This window comes from Pteropus medius, unplaced genomic scaffold (genome assembly GCF_902729225.1).
Source record: "Pteropus medius unplaced genomic scaffold, Ma_sr-lr_union100, whole genome shotgun sequence".
NCBI lineage: Eukaryota > Metazoa > Chordata > Mammalia > Chiroptera > Pteropodidae > Pteropus > Pteropus medius.
In genome coordinates, this window is record NW_024349796.1 from 6,906,066 (window position 1) to 6,925,796 (window position 19,731).

General features: G+C 50.8%; 1 protein-coding gene across 5 annotated transcripts in view; it reads right to left on the reverse strand.

Annotated features, from left to right (window-relative positions):
- Positions 1–13,971: 13,971 nt before the first annotated feature.
- The window catches only part of CNIH3 (cornichon family AMPA receptor auxiliary protein 3), a 167,076-nt gene continuing 161,316 nt past the window's right edge, over positions 13,972–19,731 (reverse strand). For all 5 annotated transcript variants that reach the window (XM_039883308.1, XM_039883306.1, XM_039883305.1 and 2 more), the window contains 2 exons: positions 18,870–19,013; positions 13,972–15,287 (listed from right to left, as the gene is read on the reverse strand). In XM_039883308.1, the coding sequence (XP_039739242.1) occupies positions 15,260–15,287; positions 18,870–19,013 (172 nt within the window). In that variant the 3' untranslated portion in view covers positions 13,972–15,259. The remainder of the gene's footprint in view (positions 15,288–18,869; positions 19,014–19,731) is intronic.

Below are 19,731 nucleotides of genomic sequence, written 5' to 3' on the forward strand. Positions count from 1 at the left end.
TTTTGTTCCGAAAAATCACTCCTGTTAGAGATTTTAAATTATTCCGGAGAGATTTGGCCCCTTAAAAAGTGAACTCTGTCAGCTAAAAGTCAGTCTGGTTAACTGTGAGAAACAGTGCCTGACAAGTGTGACAGTTCACTAGTTTGAGTGTGAGGCAGACGGAGTGAAGACAGTGGCCCCAGCCACTGCGCCAGGGGCTGCCTTCCCTGACTGGGATAACTGGGCAGAAGAATCGATCCATTTATCATGCTGTCACCCTCCTTGTGCCCAGCGCTCGGGGCTTCCGGCCTCTCCCGGTTTTCTTCCCCCTGGTGGCCTCCGGGCCCGGTACGTGGCACAGCGGTTCCCGCTATGAGCGAGATTCTCTGTCCACCAGACCAAGGGGTCTTGAGCGAACTCCCTCTCAGCTCGACTCATCCCTGAGACTGAGGGGCATGGCGGTCACCTTGCGGGTCACGGCCCGTTATGGGTAGTGTTGGAGGAGGTGCGCCTGAGCCTGGACCAGGGGAGCGGCAGAACCAGAACAAAGGTACCAGAAGGAGGTCCTCTCGGTCCCCAGTTAGCCTAGGGCCATCCTTGTGTTAGCACTGGATGTCCTGGGCCACTTGGAATGCCCGGCCCCCCGAGGACAATCCCGGAGGTCCCCGCATAGGCAGCGCCTGCACAGAAGTATCGGGCAATGTCAGGGTGGGCAGGAAGCCAAGAGCGCTGACCCCAACCTTCCAGGGGTGCTGTGGGCGTCCTTCCGGTCTCGTCAAACGCCTTCGGAGAAACCAGCGCTAGACGCCGGCATTAAGGATCATTTTTATTGCGCCCTTCAGTTTTCTCCAGTGTGAAGAAGCTTCAGGCTGGGCACTCACAGCTTAATCCCTTTGTCACTCTGTGAGCAATCTCCATATGGCCCCTGTCCTTCATCCTTTGTCCTTCCGGGCTACAGGAGTCAGGCTCCTCTTCTGGGTCAAATTCTCATCCTTAGAACCCAGGAGGGGGCGTGGGCTGCAGGGTCAGAGCCCACGAGGCGCTAACCCGGCCTAGTCCAAACCCGAGGGTCCATCACGGCATCCAGTTCAGGTCTCAACTTTCACCGGGCGTGTGAAGGTTAGATGCGGCAGAAAATGTCCGACTCAGGGCAAAACCGAATGAGAGCGACGGGACTTTCTCCAGAGCAGCCACCCCGACTCTCCAGGGCTCTTTGAAGCAGTCCTCTCTCTACAAGCCCCCTGAACATCTGCTCTTAGCAGAGCCCTTCCCCCATGACACCTCCTCCGAGAAGTCTTCCCAGCCCCTCAGCTCCTTCTATAAATCCTGGCGCTCCCAGAGATTATACCATGAAGTTTCCAACGTAATGACTGTCTTGTTTTGTTTCTTGATTGTTTCATGTTAATTTTATTTTCTCAATGACGTTTCAAGATCTTTTAGGAACAAAAAGCTCATCTCACTTGTCTTACTCTCTTTTCTTCTTTTTTTAAACCTTCAGAGCATCTATCAGGGTTCCAGGAACTAAAATACACTCAGTAAACACAATCAGAGGATGGTGAACAAATTCTGAAAACACCACCGCCCAGCATGACACCTCACGCTCCAAATCTCAATGAGTGTTTATTGAAGGAATGAAGGAAAGAACACTCCCCACTCTCAGAAATGGACTCTGCTCATCTACATTCCTCTGTTCACCAGCTTGGTAAATAAGAATTCACCAGCAACAGAATAAAAATATTTAAAAAGGGAACGAGACAAAAAATAATAAAGTGGGGTGAAGGGCTTGGTATTTAAATGGGTTCTTTACATTATATGGGGAAATCTTGGCTCCTGATTTGTTCATTTAATTAGCAGAGGGAGCTGGATGTATATTTGAAATACACATCTACCCTAGGCCTTTCCTCTAGAATTTTTACTTGTGTCACCTTTCAAAAACACCCTGCTTCTGCAGTGGCTGTAAGGCAAGCCACAAGATTGCAAAATGTCATATATAAAAACAGTAGCATACGTTTACGCTGCTGGGAGAAAATCATTCTGAGAGAAAACCTTTCACAATACTCTCAATGCTTTTAGCTGCTGCCCGCACGCTATTCCAGATTTCTATTTACTAATGATGGCAATTAAGGCAAAGTCTGAGGCTTAACAAAGTGATTGCTTACTCTAGCAGATATGCTAATCAATTTTCCTGCCGCGCTTCATTTTTCCATCTAGCTCAGTGCGTTGTTCCCAGAGCATCGGATGAAGCAGCCCCTCCCTGTACCATAAAATCCATCTTCCCGGCCACATATGAAAACCCGACTGGCAGTGACCAGTAAGATTCTGCTGAAAGAAACGTGAAGAGAATGGCACAGAATCTCTAGCCAATTAACCTTCAACATCACTTATTCTCAGCCTCCTCGTTTGTGAAACAGGCCTGTGAGTTTGGAATCAAATGTAATCACTTATGCAAAGCGCTTACCGTGGTGTACGGAATAGAACCGCTTAAGGAATGTTAGCCATGGCCATAATGATAACTGTGAAATATATTGTTGAAAACGACGTCGTCGTTATCGTTGTTGATGCTGAACTGCAAAGTATGCGGAGTTGGAGTCTCAGGTGACCAATTTAGGCCCTGATCACTAGAGAAAGGAAAGAACGAGAAAGCGGCAAGGATGAAAGGGACCCGAGGTCCTGGCTCCCCAGTTCTGGTTCTGCCGGCTTCTTGCTCTCGGATGTTCGCAAAACGGAATCCGGTGCCGTAGGTACCTGCCCCACGGCGGCCAGTCTCCCAAATGGCCCTCAGCGATTCTCACCACTGGCAGCCAAGCCCATGGAGGGTTCCTCCCACCTTCGAGGCTAGGTCATAAAATACACTGTGATTTCTCCCTCTCCTCTCGATCTCTCTGGTGGGACCTGTACCATGTGAGAGGCCACGGGAGGAGATATCTGGGAAGCAGATCTCCCACCCCAGCCATGACCGCCGGCCTGGCCAACGTCTGGACTGCAACCTCAAGACAGCCCCTTGAGCCAGAAGGCTCAGCGAAGCCACTCCCAGATGGCTGGTCCTCAGAAAGTCTGAAGCGATAACTATTTGTTGTTTTATGCCATTAAGTTTTCGGGTAATTTGTTACACAGTGAGATAACAAATACGTGGCTCTTGGCCAAAATTTGATGGAATGCATTTTTGTGTCTTGCAGTGCATGATCGCAGGCCAAGATACTTACTTTCAAAACAGTAGCTTAAGAACTAGAAATGCAAACAAAACTGTAATCGTGGAAGTTTTAAATTTTCTTTTTCTGAGGTGTCTAGAAGCTGACCCTAGTTTTAAGGTATACTGCTTACCTCCCTATGTATCTGTCTGACAGTTCCCACCACGCATCCATCTACCAATGCCATGCCTTAAGGCTGGGGTTTCAAGATAGAAGATTCATAGACAAATAATACATAGGAGTGGGGTTGGAGGGAATCACTTTTCTTTCTAGAACTCCTTTTGAGAATGTTTCTTCAGGAAACTTTTTCGACCAACTATTTGGAGTAAATGTTGAGCCTCCAGGGCACGATTCATTCAGTCTGAGACTGTGGGGTGGGGTATCTGTTTGGGTGGGCAGGCTTGGGAGCCACGTTGTTTTGTGTTTCTTCAGAAGAAACACAAAAAAGTGAGGGATGGGGAGAGGAAAAATCAAAGACTCCTTGATATGACTGTAAAATTACTAAACTCGCAAAATAATTAAGGCACGTGAATCGGAGAGGTGAGACCAGCGATGGGGCAAGACTTTGTGTTCATTGCCGTCTGGCTCACGACTACCTGCTGCCCAAAAAGCAAAAAGAAGCATAAAACAAAAACAGCCTTAGAAGAGAAACTTTTAAAATTTCTACTTAAACCTATATGGAAATACACAGAATTTGGCTTCAATTGTTAACTTCTCTCCCAAAGAAACACAAAATTCCAATGTAAACTTATCTAGATGAATGGAGATAGATGACATAGATAAATAGATAGTAGATAGATGAATGGAGCTAGATAGATGGGTGATAAGTGGAAATTTGAATGAATGAATGACGATAGATAGATAGAATGAATGAATGAATGAATGAATGAATGGATGAATGAATGAATGAATGGAAGATAGACCGGTAGATAGATAGATGAATGAGTAGATAGATAGATAGATAGATACCATTGAAAATAGGAGGAGGAATGCATTGAATGGATAAGATATAGATGAAATTAGATAGATATGATGATAGATGGATGGAATAAAATTTGAATGATGAAAGATGAATGAATATAGATGATTAGATGATAGATGAATGGTCGTTGGTGGATGGATGGATGGATGGATGGATGGATGGATGAAGGTAGGCAGGTAGACAGGTGTGAGCTCCTTGAGGGCTGAGAGCAGCAGCTTCATCCTATCCATCTTTGTACATTCGACGTGGTGCATGGCAGAGATTTTATAAACTTTTATGGTATAAATGAAAAAATGAGCGAATGGGTGAAAGAATTATATGCAAATGAAAAACAGACGAATTAACTTGCAAGTATTAGTCATCTAATATATGGCCTCTACCTATCCAGTCACCGTTACGTTCGTCCTGAAATATGAGTTTATGTCGTAAGCTTACACATACTTCAGGGTTGCAGGAGATAATCCATCAGCTTAAGTATACTTCCCATAAAGCAATGCTTTGCTGCTTACAAAAGACATAATATTTCTTGCTGGTCCCCCAGATAAACATTTACGTTCTGTCTTCTCTTTCGGCCATGTGTCCGGGGGCAGTGGAGTGGGAGAGATTGCAGGATAGATATAATCAGCTTGTGCAGCAATATATCTCTGGCCTGAGCAAATCAGGAGCTACTACAAACGAGCTTGCTTGTGCTGATCGATGTCTTTGGATTCTCTTTCTCCGGTTTCTCTGGGATTCTGGAACTGAACATGTGATTTTTCTCTGCACGTTTGAATTGCTCGTCCTTGGACAGATGTGAGAGCCCCAGCCTGTGAAGTTCTAAGTCAGGCACAAAGCCTCTGCCAGCTCCGCAAACGTCCACACGCAGCTCCGTTGGTCTGCCTGGGTCTGCTGGCCACCGCAGATTAACTCAGATTAGTTCTTTTTTTATTAATCACACAGAAAGGAGACCATTCCAATATCAGCTATCATCTCCGGGGTAGTCCTGGTAGTTCTTACTTTGTCAGACCTTGAAATCCTCTCACGTGCCATGTTATAGTTCTGAGTTCATCTGAATTTATGAATTATTTGCAGAGATAATGAAACCTATCAGATTACCTTCCAACTTCATTCTAAATGAAATTAACTGGCAGGGAGACCGTAATGGCTATGGGAAGACTCCCAGGTCCTTAAAATAGCAGCCCGATTTCCTCTCTCCTTTACCCACGCTGCCATTCCTTCACAATCCTTTCCAATTAGCCTGCTACCTCCTTTTCCTCCTTATTGGAGAATTAGATGGGCAGGAGACTGTGTGTGTGTGCGTGTGTGTGTGCACGCATGTGTGTGCGCGTATGTGTGTGTGCACGCGCGCACACACACACACATACATCTGCTGATTCTCATTCAAAGGCAACAGTATTCCTCATCTTCCTGATCAATATCTGCCCACCCGCCAACACCCCCTTACTGCTAGTGAGGGTCTGGACGGCAATTCTCAAAGATGAAAATTAAACAGAAAGAAATTACAGATAGAACTATTCTTTTTTCTTTTCTCCTTTCATTGCCTGGAAGGGGATTTATAAATGTATAGCTCTAGCCTAGAACTTTCTCCTCATCCTCCTGTATCCCACTTACCTTTTAAATATCTCACATTGATGGCCAATCGATATTCAAAGTCAACTTATCTGTGGTGAGGACCGTGACACATTCATCAAAACCCACCTAGACGACATACCCCAGCCTTCTGTGGGGGAGGGGTGGTGTACAGCTGAGTTCTAAGCAAAGGACAGTGAGGAATAATGTGTGTCAGTTCCAAGCCCGACCCCGTCAAAACCCTGTCACGTGATCCTGCTTGAGTTTCCCCATCTGTTGACTGAATGGAGAGATCCTAAAGGCCTCGTGGAGCCACAAGATGGAAAGAGCCTGGGTCTCCCAGGAAGGTCCAAAAATGGCTCGCGGGAGCTAGGAGGGGTGGCCGGCGTTGGCTTTCACTGTGGTTGGGGGTAGGACAAGGGTGAGGGTCCCCACACGTAGGCCAGGTTTTTTGTGACTGCATCGTCCCACTGGTGTCAAGGAAGGGAACGTGTGGACTTTCTTATCCACTCGTCCAGATGTGGAGAAGAAGGGGGCGGGGTAGTGATGAGGCTTGAAAAGCCGTCAGCCATCAAACAGCGACCACGGGGTCAGACTCCATCACGCCAGAGCTGGAATCACCTTCTCCTTTGCAATGTCCGAACTGAGCACGTCATTTTCCATGACCCAGCTCACTCCTGCCTTCTCCTGCTTCTCTGGGGACCAGACTGACCAACTCCCCCAAACTGGATATGAGCAAAGGGAAACCTTATGGAAGTGACCGGAATTAAAGTCCCTCACTCATCTCCTGCTCGCCATGGCTCCCCTCTCCCCGCCCCCACCCCCCTCCCCCGCTTAGAGAATTTCCAAGGGCTCGTGGGACGAGTGGGAGCCACCAAAACCCTGTTCCTGCGGGAAGCACTGTGCAAAGCTGAGCCAGCGACCAACTTCAGACACCCGCACAGAACCTGAGGGACCGCGGTGGACACCCCGTCTCTTACTGCCCCGCAGCGGCTTCCGTGATCCCCGCTGTCCCGAGCCAAGAATTATTGAAAGGTTTCCTAGATGCTCACGAGAACAGAAGGCGATGGACTTAGTGTTGGTCGCTCCGTGACTCTGGAGAGCCAGTCAGTCGTCTTTGCTCCTTTGAGCCTAGGAGTCCCACGTGTTAGTGATTCCGGCGAGAATGACCTAGAGAGGATTTTGGCGAACAACAATTTGCAGACGCCCTGAACGTGACTTTGCCTGTTTTCCTGCCACCGAACCAAGATGTTTCCAGGAGGTGGGCTGCACGAGGCCCCCACATCGCTTTAACTTTCTTCCTTCCTACGTTCCTTCCAGAAACGTGATCCCTACTGACCACAGTTTCTCTGCTCCCCGCTGATCCTCAAAGCGATCCAAAATTCACCTTAATTTAACAGATATTTATCGTGGCCTTTTAAGGACTAAACCCAGCTCGGGGGCTAGTTAAATAAAAACCTGTTCCCAAAGAGTTTATAACCCTTGGCAACCTGAACTCAGCCCTTCCTATTTATGTCTGCAGTCGAATCACGTGGACATGTCATCGGCACGGCTGGCCAGTTTGGAGCCAGCTTTTTCGCCCTACTTCTGATACTTAGTGCCACACGTGAAACCCGTCCCATGCTATGTACTCGTCTCTCAGTCAACCATTGACGCCAGAGAGCTCGGTCCGCCCCCTGGGTCTCCCCTGCCACATTTCACAGAGAGTGCCCCAAACCAGCACCTCCATTGCGTCTCAAGACGAGAGGTCCCACCGTTGAGGAAGCCTGCTGATGTGCTCGGTCCCGCGGTCCCCACTGGTATTTGACCACGGAACATTCCTTTCACCTGCCACCTCTCCAGGACCCTCCCTGGGAAGCAGCTGCTCCAACACCATGTGAAGAGAAGGGGTGGGGGGGAGGCTGCTCGCCCCACCCGCCCCTCTGCCCTCTGCCCTCTGCCCTCTCAGAGCCTCTGAGTCTTTGAAGACAGTCTTCTCGACACTTCTCCCCAGTCCTGTGAAGTGGTCTAGAGTGTGCCCTGCTCCGGAGACACTCGAATTTCTCACCCTCTGAAGGAAAGCGGCCTCAGACCGAACACCGGCCCTCGGGGAGAGCCCATGGGGGCTGGGGCCACTAGGGCCGTCTGCTAGCACTTCATCCTGGAACACGGCTCAGGTTTTCGACCACACTGTTGGCTCAGCCTCAACCAGACTCATCGCCCACATCCGGCCACCACTTACCCTACACTCAGCCCTCTAGATTTTGCTGCTGACTTTTCAAGCCCAAGCTCGAGACCTTCCATTTATGCCTCTGACGTTTCCTTTGGCACCCCTGGGCTTGTGAGATAATTTGTTAAGTCTCCTGCTTCTGTCCTGATTTAATCATCTTAGGCTTTGCATCATCCCAGAATCGATCAGTTGCCCTCATGCGAAAGTCACTAAGAATAGATACGGAACAGGACAGGGTTGAAAACAAAGCCCATGGCACCCCACTGGGAACTACCTTCCACGTACTAGGCTGATGCCAACCCATGAATCGGCATCCAACTGATGTTAACCGTTTGGGTCTTGTGGGCTGGGCTTCCCCAAACCGTGAGGTTGCAAGGAACCCCGTGACAGAGGCTCCTAGTAACCCAGAGCTAGGTGGCCTGTGTCTGAAATGGAGAGTGACCATCTTATTTTTACGCAGAAGCGGTGACTGCTGGAGCTGTGTCCTTCCTGCTACACTTCCCACTGCTCCCATAATCCTGTCAGGTAGGCACTCGATCTTGAGGGGTGGCAGTTTAACCCAATCAGGAAATTTTAAGGACCAGGTGCCCAGGGTGCAGGGTTCTGAGCATCCCTTAGGGATCTGGCCCATCTGCCAGGCATTAGGTTATGCTGTGGTCTCCGTCTCCAGAGGGTTCTCTGTACCTTGTAGGATCTCAGAAGTTATCTGGGCATCAAACTTACTCTCAGTTTAGCTATGGGAACATAAGGACATCACAAGACCTGTCCGACGATGCTATCGACCAACTAAATTTCCCCCGAAGCCCGTGGTGCTGTCCAGCTGTTCTCATCACTACAATCAAAACAGACTGTCTGGGTTTGGAGTCCTGATTGACATGCTTCATTATAATTTAATGTGGAGACTGCTGTTTAACCGACTTCTCATTTTCTCTACTTCCCCTGCTCTAAAATATCAGAAATGTGTTTCTACTAGACTAGAAAGGTGATATTTTCTAATGTGCCAAGCATTTCTGAAAAGGCCAGGGTTTCCTGCTCAGACCCCAGTTCTGGGTTGGAACAGAAACACTGCGGTGGCGTTTGAGCCTCTCTGCTGGCTGGCAGGAAGCTCCGCTCCAGGAAACAGAACTTCCTCAGGCTGTTGCTCTCTACATCGAAAGGTGTGTGTCTGGCCCCTGAGGTGCCTGGGGGCCCAGGGAGCAGGCTGGCCTGCCTGGAGGAGGGAATGCACGTAGAGGAAGAGCCACCACAGGGCTGGTAGAAAGGGGGACACCTGTACGGTGATGGGCAAAGCCACAGGGAAAGGACGAGCAGAGGAAGGAGCGATGGCTGCTCAGCTTATATTGTCTGCAAGGCAAAGCCCTGGGCACTTGGCAGACATTATCTCATTTATCACTAAGACCACCTCAGGAGATGGGTTCACACCAACATTCGGATGGGAGACACGGACCCGGCTACCTGAGGATCCTGGAAGCCTCCTGAGAAGGGACCCACCCTCCAGGACGAATGATGGTGCCCAAGTTAAGTCCAGGGCAGTGTGGCTTGGGTCAAAATATAAAAGTATTTTCATGCTCAGCAGAGTAGCTTTCATTTATATTACCTCCATGCCCAAGTCCTTGACATAAGACTTAAAAGGCTATTTTCCTATTATCTCTAGGGGACAAAAAGATCCTAAGTGACAGTACCACTGGCGTCACTGCTGTGGGGTGGGTGGCAGGTCTGGCCCTGAAGGCAGTGGCACCTTCAGGGTTTTAAACATTGGGTTCTGGCGCCTAAGCCTTCAGAGGTATTGGCCACTCCGCTCCGGTCACTGGCTCCTGCAGTGTGGCCATACGGTGTGCCAGAGCTGGGAACAGTATGTACTAATAAACGTGAACACTCAGTACTAGCAAATGGTTAACAACCAGCTCTGGGGTGGGAGGTGGAGGGAGTGAGGGAGAAGCGACCTAATCTGTAGCATTTGCCGATTTCTGTGGTGTAAATTCTCCCACATGGACAACTTCAAGCTACGAACGGTCCATCACTGAGCACAAAGATGAGAAGAGCTGCATGCTGTGTATTTCCCCCATGGACACGCTGACATAACCTCGAGAACTCAGATGATAGTAAAATGTAGTAAAATAATCAGGGGGTGATACCTTTTGACTATATATAACCTTTGTTTTTAACATAATTTATTTCATTGTAAGCTTACATAACCATTTTCAATAATGACTGTGTGTAACAACCACTTAGCAAAATCCCTTAAAAATTTTAACAATGGGCTCTCTCTCATAAGCCTGAACGAGCCAGCTCTAGAGCATCACTATCTGGGAAGGAAGAAAATGTGGGCATCACGTGGTATCCTCGAGGTCAAGTTCATAGAACAGGAAGATACTCCTGGGGCATCTAGAGCTCTTTGGGCAGAATCTAACAGGAGCAAAATGATTATAGAGAGGGTGGGGACAAAGCCTGGATGATAGTATTTTGTGGCTGTGTTGATCCTGCTTCTAGTACTGGATCCCTGGCAGCCATCGAAATCCAGTGCGAGGTGTCAGCACTCAGGCCTTCTCTCTCTACAAATGCAGTTGTGTGACATGCTTCCAGCACACGCAGAGCTCCTGGCAACAGGACACTCGGCTCCCCGTTCTCGGCCCAAAGCTAAGACATGTCCCCATCTTTCCCTAGGAATGCAGGTTGTGTCCTGAATTAATACTCCTCTGCTCAGCTCATTCTCCCCTCCGCCGGGGATGAAGCAAGTCACAGGGTCATCCCAGGGTCATTCCAGGGTCGTTCTAGGGTCATTACCTTCTCAAACACCCGCAGTGGTGACCGCCTTCTGCTTAAGCCTCGGGGGCAGAGCGGCCCCGCGGTGTCCAGCTCGAATAGACAGCCCTGAGATCTGGATTTCACCTGCCTGAGCACGTTTTGCAGTAGAGCAGCCCAAGCCCATGAAAAGAAAGGGTTATGAAACGGATCCGTGCGATGACACAGCGTGAGCGCGATTAATTGTTGTCAAAGCACTTTGCCGGTTGCCTTCGTCTCTCATGCAGAAAACAACAGTCATAATAGTGACAACTTTATTCGGCGTTGTTGCAATTACCACGCTAAAAATAGGAAGCAAAGAGGAGATTTTCTCACGAGGACTGAGCTCTGTCACCCAGGTGGCATGTCTGGGACAGTCTGCCCCCACGATCGAGGGAGGAGCGGAAGGAAGCAAAGCGTCACTGCGTGTGCCATGTGTTACTACGAGAAGCGTTTTTGCCGTTTGATTCTATAGAATCCTGTGAGCAGGGAGAGCGAAGTGGAGCACAGAGGACCATGATTTACTTTCGTTATCATCACCACACTCAAAAGGGGGTGTTACCGCCCCCCCTTTCAGAGATGGGAAAGCCGAGTCTCAGAAAGGTCAAGAAGTTTACACAACATTCCGTAGCTCAAATCCTGTGGATAACGAACCCACTTACGTGGAGCTGCTTGCTGCGACACGAGCAGAGCCACACTCTGGGGCGCCCCCTCCCCTGTTGCTCCTTCATCCCCGTTTCTCTTCTCCTAGTCCCCTGACCTCCCTACTGTCTCGCCCTTTCAGGAAGGCAAAAGCGGTCAGAAAGACCCTGGAGTCAAAAAGACTTGAGGCGGAGTCTTGGCTCCACGGCTTACCAGTGACCGTGACCTTGGCTCATTCATTCGACCTCTATAAGCTTTAGGATTTTAAATATACGTTGGGGACAGTCATCGTTCCTATGTCATATTGTTGTTGTGGGGATTAACGAGAGCTTGCCTGTCGAATGCTTTGCACAACACCTGGCACGTGGCAAATATTCGACATTATTGGCTAAAGAACACGGCACCGAAAGAGGTCTCGGGTCCTAGGCTGACCTCCACTCGGGGCGCTGTAGGTGGGGACGAGGCATCAGGAGGGTCCAGGCATCTTCGCTCCCTTCCCACACAGCCCGGTGACTTGTCTCCCTTCAGAGGACTTTGCCCTGGTGGGGACAGGGCGCAGTAGGGATGGTGAGGAAGACACCCTTACAAAGATTTAAGGCTTGCCGACCACATACGAACTCACTTCATCTTCATAACAAGTCAGCGCAGTGGGTGCCATTATTCACTTCACTTAGCAAAGTGCAAAGTGAGCTGAAGTGACTCACCCAGGTCCCGCCCTGACCCTTTGGGCACAGCCTTACCAGCCCTACAGCTCTGTCTCCCTGAGGGAGCGGGGACCAGGTCACCAACGCCCCCTTCACATGCCATCTGTGCCCCCGAGAAACTCTCTCCTTGATGCCCGGACTCCTGCTTGGTAGAGAAAGCTCACTGTCACCCAAGGGTACCATTTCCCGTGTGATTTGTCCAGGGGCCATTGCTCCTGCCTCGCTCTCCTTCCTCCCTTTGGTCATTTCCGTGTGATAAACAATAAGAGACAAAGATAAAGTTTAAACCCAGGTCTGCTTTAAACCCAGCAGACCTGGGTTTAAACTCCACCCGACTAGAGGTGCGTCTCGGCGAGTGACTCACCCTCATGGGTTCCCACATCTAGAAAACAGAGATGATGCTGATCCCACAGAATTGAAGATGGGGATCAGAGAAAAGCACAGGAACCGTACAGAGTAATACCTGACACGTCAATGTATAGCTACTGCTATTATTGGCCGCTCATTCACAGCGCTGAGCTCTCGTCGGGCTGGCTCACCCTGGAAAGACCCCGTTTCCTCATCTGCAAAGTGGGGATAAGGATATCCCAGGGGCCTGGGAGGGCCGTTGGGTGAGACCATGGCATGTAAAGCACTTAACACAGCGCCTGGCACGCGACACGGGCTCTACCAACTGTGCCCTTTCCTTACTCAAAGCGTCATGATTAGCTTCCGCCAGGAATTAAAAATTGGCTCAAACTCCCAGCAGACTATTCGATTTTTTTTCCCCAGTCCAACTTGCAAGAGGGAAATATTGATGTTTCTCTTTCATAAACGTAAGAACTGCCTCAGAGGTGCTTGCAGCTTTTAAAGCTTTCAGAGGACTCCCTTAGAGAAGATCTTCCCACGGCAGAGCAGGTCTGAGTCTGGTACATGAAGGAAAAGAAAATCAGGCACTTCCTCTAGCACTTTCTCTTTAAAATGTTCTCCTTTTCTCAAAAATTTAATGCTACTTATCAAACCTTAATAGGACCCTAAGCTACTTTGCCAGATCTCAGGCATGATGGAAAGAACGGGGTTTGTTTTTTTTTTTAAGTTACATGACCTGGATTCAAAGGCAGGTCTGCGCCTGCTGTGCGACTGTAGGCAAGTCGTTTACCCTCTCTGAGCCTCAGCTTCCTCACTTAGAAAATGGGAACCACAGCGTCGACTTCACGGGATTGGGAGGGAGGTCAAATGAGGAGATGTGAAAGCGTTCCGTAAAATGCTTAGCACCGTGCAAATGGGAATCGCTATTATTTACTGCTAAGAGAAATATCGAATTTAATGCTCGATCACTGTAGAGTACCTCAAGGAGATGGCATCTCTGTGTCCTCCTCCTTTCTAAGCTGGAATTTACTATTCCATTTTAACTGTCTTTGTGTACTGATGTCCACTATTATGAGCCACTTCAAATTTTTTCATAAGGAGGCAAAGTAGAAAAAACAAACAAACAAATAAAATAGCTCCGTGTCCGAGAATTAACCTAGACCATTTACTCTCTCTGGTCAGTTGCATTTGCAAGATGGCTGCAGGCTGAGATTTGCAGCCTGGAAGCCAGGCCCGCTTCTCGGGATGAAGGCAGCCAGTCTTCCCAGAAACGGCGTCAACGACAAGGCCAACCAGCCCTAAAGCTAACTCTCTGCCCTAACAACATTTACCCAGCCAGGACGATGGGGGTTGGCCCAGGGTAAGCCTGCTCCCCAAAATACCACCCCGAATTCTCTGGTTTGATACATTCAGCCTAAGAGCAAAAGTCTATATTTTGTTCTCTGGAGAATTTTTAGAAGCCGAATGCCTGTTTGAAACTGCTTTTTCTACCTACCAGTTTACCAACCATATGGAGACGAATCCAGGCAGTAATGGGGTTTAAATGAGACAGCCAGGTAGTTGAGACACTCAAGTTGTCACTGCGTTTTAAACATAGCACACGACGTGTTACACAAATACCATTCATAGGCCTGAGTCACAGGGTTCAGATGGCGCTGGGTACATGTATAAATAGCCCGTGTATGGCAAATGGAAAAAAAGGAGGGAAGTTGGGGGAATAAGGTCAAAATCGTTGTGCCCAATTCGAAAATCATATAAATCTCAGCCTTGTCATTTACAACCCCTAGCACAACTCCTACGCGAAAAGGAGAGAATGTCACATGGAAAATTCTAAAGAAGCGAATGTCCTCCAAGTTGAACTAAACAGTACAATGATACAGCATCATAAAATGAAACTATAATTCCGTTGCTTCTTTTCTTGGCCGCTGAATGCCCGCAGTTCAGAGCGGCCACTCCAGCGTTTTCTGGCCTTGGAACTGTCGGAGGGATCCTTAAAAGAAGGTAGCTTGGACTCGTGTTAACCACTCGATTTGCATCTGATAACCCTGTGATGGCTTTAGGTGGCAACAGAAAAATACAGTTCATTGTGGTGAAAAACTAACACTTTAAACATGTAGTAAATGTTTAAAAAGTCATTGTTTCCTAAGATTCCCCCCTCCCCAGCCCACACCCACCTCTGTGACTTGGGACATAATTTATTACCAACGTACTGCGCCAAACCCAGCTTATTAGATCACTAAGGAGGGCTCTCTCGAAGCCGAGCATGAAAATAGATTCTCCCAAAGGCTCAGGGCTCGTTCCAGCTGAGGTCAAGGGCACACCTTCCAGACCCTCCCACGGAAGTGAAGGGCGTGGCCATGGCTTGGAAGAAGCCCAAGGGCCATGGGCAGCCCACAACATCCTGAGGCCTTCGATGGGTCCCGCAGACTCAACCTTGACTCTGGGTCATTCTGTTCCTCAGCGGGCACCTTCCAGCCTTCCCGTCTCCACTCCCGTGGTCCAGGGACCCAGGGTGAACCTGTGGGGAGCCGTTCGAGGAAGTGGATTCAGGGAGCAGCAATTCTCCCTCGGGAGCAGTCCAGGGCTTTGTCCCCGCGTCCCCGCTGCTCAGAAGGGATCTACGACCCGAGCGTGGGTGTGAAGGCCACAGACTGTGCGACACAGGGCAACGACGCATGCGCAGTTAACTCGGCCCCTGGCTGCGGCCTGGTTCCAGTTCCCGACTCGGTCGGAGGGTCCGCCGGGTCTCCTCCTCACACATCCCCTCTGCGGTCCCTTCTCCAGTCGCCAGCAGAAGTGACTTCTCAGCCTCGGGCCTTCGCCATCCCAGCCTCTGATGACGCGCGTGGTCTTTGAGTTAGGAGCTCACTAAAGTGTAGATCATGCTAGAAGCGAACAGAAGACGGAAAGACGGCATCAGCGGGAGCCCACGGAGGCCTCGGACCGGCCCTCAAAAGAGGGACCTACCTGCCAAAAGCTGGACCCTGTGTCGTTCCTGTCGCTTTCTCTTTCCTGTCGCTAAAGCATCTCGTCTACTCCCCCACAACATTTGACTAAACATTTGTTAGGAGAGCATAATGCGTCCCTTGGAGAAAAGATGCGACCGCTCTAAGTGCCTCTCATTGTTCTCAGGAGAATGATTCTATGGCTGTCAGTCCTCTTCTCGCACTTGCCGGGCAGGTCTGGGGGGAGGGGAGGGGGATGGGTGCAGCGGATTCTTTATGCCACCAGCTGTGGCTGTGTCCAGGGGCTCCGGGCTCATGCCAGATGACATGTTAGAGCTGGGGAAGTGACCATCATCACTAGCGCAAGGACACAGGCCCTCTGGGTACACAAATAAAATGAATTCTTAACTGGGGAGCTCCCTGGCCCTCGAGTTTTTCACCGAATCCAGGCGTTAAACATGCACTAGGAGCACGTGTTCTATGGCGATCGGCTGTGCACGCCCAGGCCCAGGAAGGCTGCGGGCTAATCCTGCCAGACCGAGGAACAGTCTGCATCAAAATACACACTTTGTCGATTGGGCAGAAAAAAAGCAAGCACATTTTCACATGGTAAAGAATAAAAACGATAATCTAAGAAACAAAACCAAAGGAAAGAAACTGAGCGTTTAACTGAGTGCTAACGCTATCTGCCCTCAAAGCCCCAACGAGCTCTTCTGGGCAGCTGAAGTTCCAGTTTTGAGAGTCCGTTCATGGAGTGCCTCCTGCAGACCAGGCACCACCCACGGTGCTGGGCAGCAAGGCTGGGCACCCCCACCTTGAGGGCGCACAGGGCCACGCTGCAGCAATAACGAGGGTTTAGTGAACACTTACTATGTGCCAGGCACTGGCCAGGGCACTACAGATGCAGAGGTGAAGGAAACGGACAAGGTCTCTGCCATCACGTAAACCATAAACAACATAATTACAGAGTGAGAGAAATAAGCGTGAGGGGCGGCAGGCACGGCCTGCAGTCACTGGCAGGAGGGTGGAGCCTGCTACTCCAGGTAGAAAATGGCCTGCTTTACACTCCTGACTTGAAAAGATCAGGCAGACAGAGTCCACTCTGGACTAACCAGCTAGTATGAGCGTCAGTGTTCCGTGTATTCGTGTCATTAGCATTATTGTTAGCTAGTCACCATCTGGTGTAACTTGCAAATGTCCCCTGGTCCACAAGGCGACCTGCATAGGGGTGGCTTCGGGGGCTGGATGGTTAGCACAGCATAGAGGGAGGAGCTCACGCTCTGGAACCAGATAAATTGCTGTCGGCTAGGACCTCGGACACATTTCTTGACCCCTCTGAGGTCCTCAGGAACCCCAACCCCACCTTTCAGAGTCCCCAGCTGCTGTCACTTGAGCCTCTTCCACTTGTTCAGCTCGGAGGCAGCTCTCCGCACACGGGGTCCCCTTGCCTCTGCAAAAGAGTGTCCTAGGCTGAAAGTCCTACACGCTCCACCAGCTCAGGATCTGAGGGTCTGGGAGCTCCTGACGCAAGAGAAACAGGGTCTCTGAGGATCCCTGAAGGGCCCCCAAGAGATCGAGTTCAACAGAGAAGGAGGAAGCCTGGCAGCCACCCGGGGTCCCAGTGAGGCAGGAGGAGCAGTTGTTCCCAATTTTGTTTTGGAAACAAAGTAATTAACGAATGTCACGTGAAGCTGTGCCAAACTGAAGTAAAGGACAGACCGTCAAACAGAATGTCTGGAACACAGTCAGTTACAGAAAGATCGCACCTGTCTAACGCGGGCGGGAGCCAACACCGCCCCAGACCGCCCCCTCCCCCACAGGCTAGCAGACGGCCGCTTTGCTCCCCGCTTGGCTCCGTGAATTCTTAGGCCTTCTTTCCCTCAATGCCTCGGGCTCGGCAGTTACTACAACAAAATGGAAATGAGGAAGCCTGACCCGCCTCAGCCTCCATTCAGCCTAAGATGGCTCCCACGCTAATGGGGCAGGAGCCAACGAAAGTCCTTGTTCTGCCGGAGGGGCAATGCTGCCCCTGGGGACAGGCCACTCAGCCTATGGCTCTGCAGCAGGGGCGATCTGCAGGCCCACAAAGGAAGAGGCTGAGCAAAGAGACCTAACTAACCTCCATCGTGGCCAAAGGAGACGAGTTACCAAGCCCCTGAGGGCTTAGGCCACCCTTTATAGGCTTTCCGAGACAGGAGCCAGCCAGAATAGGCTTTAGACGACAGAGAATTCAGACCTGGAGTCAGAGAGACTTGGGGGAACCTGCTGGCACCTAGGAATTCTCTAGAGAGGCTTCGGAGATCCTCGGGCTCCTTGCGAGTTGAAGCAGGCAAGGCCCCAGGACACTCCGTCCAGGAGGAGGAGGGCAGAGGTCATCCTGAGCCTGGACCAACCCTTGACACCAAGAAGAACGTGGGAGACTAGCTCTGAAACCCAAGGCTGAGTTGTTCCAGGGGAAGCTACACCCCAAGGTCTCCGAGTCTTCTGGACACTGGGGACAGAGGGAGGGGAGGGAGAAGGACCAAGCGGCACCCCAGGGCGAAGGGTCTCACTCCCAGGTGCGCTGCTGAGCCTCGAAATTCTGCATCAGAGCTAAGCCCAAGCATCTGCGTTTTTAAGAAGCACTGCCCCTCACCCCTGAAGGTGAAGCAGGAGTTCCAAAGACCACATTTCGATCAAGACTTTTCTAGATGTTTCCTACAACAGCCAGCAGTTCAGAGCTAAGTCTCTGGGATCAGACTTGAGATGGACCCACAGCTGTGACACTAGTAGCTGTGACTGAAAAAAATATTTAACTATCTCAGAATCCATTTCTTCACTGTTAACATGTGGGCCATGATAGCATTTAGCTCACAGACTGAGCAAGGCGTGTAAAGCTTAGACCACAGCCTGGCTCCTTGTTAAATGCTGGACAAACACAGCCACCTGTCAACCTGTTCAAGCCCAACCTGAACCCTGAGGTGGCCTTAGAGGCTAATACACCCACCCTCCTCTTCCTCACCCGGCTGCTACCAAGCAGGCCATTCTGGAGACAGTACTAGGCTACCTGAAGATATCGTGCCCTGCCACAGGTAGCAACAGGATAGCAAGGTGACAGGTGAGACACCTCGGAGATGAGCCCAAATAGAAACAGAAAGGAGGAAGAGATGTTTCCAGAAAAGGCAATCTCTGTGCATCAATGCAGAAGACAGTCTGTTTCCAGCCGTCTGCTTAACCGGGAGGTTCTGAGTAAAGAGGTGGCAAGATGGGAGGTTCCTGAAACGCAATTGCGAAGTCAGCGCCTTTTCCTTAATTAGAACGGTGTGACGTAAAATCGGGAGCATTGTAAGCGTAAGCACTTCATGACCCGACATGCCCCTTCGCGAAGCATGACTGCCGCCACCGAGGGTCTCTGTTATGGTCCCCAAGGGTGCTCACACCCAGGCTAGGGGACAGGGGGTGCTGAGGCCGTGCGTCGGGGCCACGGGTGCCCTGGCTGGCTGGACTGCGCAGGCGCCGGGGGCAGGGCGGCCGCGGACTCACCAGTACAGGTAGTAGAAGAAGGAGAGGAGGTAGAAGGCCAGCTTGCACCAGGCCTCCTTCTGGCAGTAGCCCAGGGTGTCTGCGTTCATGACCACCGGCGGGTCGTAGGCCAGCTCGGAGCTATCTGCCGGACAGCGGAAGTACCTGCGGGGGGAGAGGACACCTGAGGCTCGGAGGGGGCATCCGAAGTCGTCTGGGCCAACGGGCCTCTGCGGAAGCCCCGCGGAGCGCGGGCCGCAGCCGGGGGACACTCCGGTCCCGCGCGTGGCAATTTCGCCCACATACCGAGCTGCGCTGCCAGAAGGAAAAGGTGTCGCCCGGTGGCACCCGGGGGGTACCAAGAAGAGCCTCCGTTCCCCAGGGGCGTGGAGAGGGGGTCTGCAGTGTGCCCGCCTGGGTACCAGTCCCAGGACGGGTGCGGGCGGACGCAGAGCTACGCGTCACAGCTCCACCTCCGCCCTTAGTTACCGTGGACTGAATGCTGTTCTCTACCTGAACGTTCTGGGAGGGACATCATATTCCCGCCTGAGGATGCGGTCATTTACAGGTGCTGTTCTTCTTGAGAGAAAGGCTGGGAACGGCAAAAAGAACATGGGCCACCGCGGGAGAGAGCAGCCAGGAGGGGGCGGGGGAGGGGGAGCAAAGAGCAGTGGGTGGAAGAGACAGAATGGAGAGAGCAGACTGTGTCTGCTTCAAAATGTCACGTCGGCTCAGCGGGAACTGGCCTTGTTCACGAGAGGAGAGAGACGGTCCAAGGGGGCGAGACCAGGCAGAGCCCCTCTGGGCGTGGCCAGGCCGCTCTCAGGACTGTCCCCTGGCCCTCGACAGGACACAGCCCCCAGGGCCTCAGCCACGGCCTCAC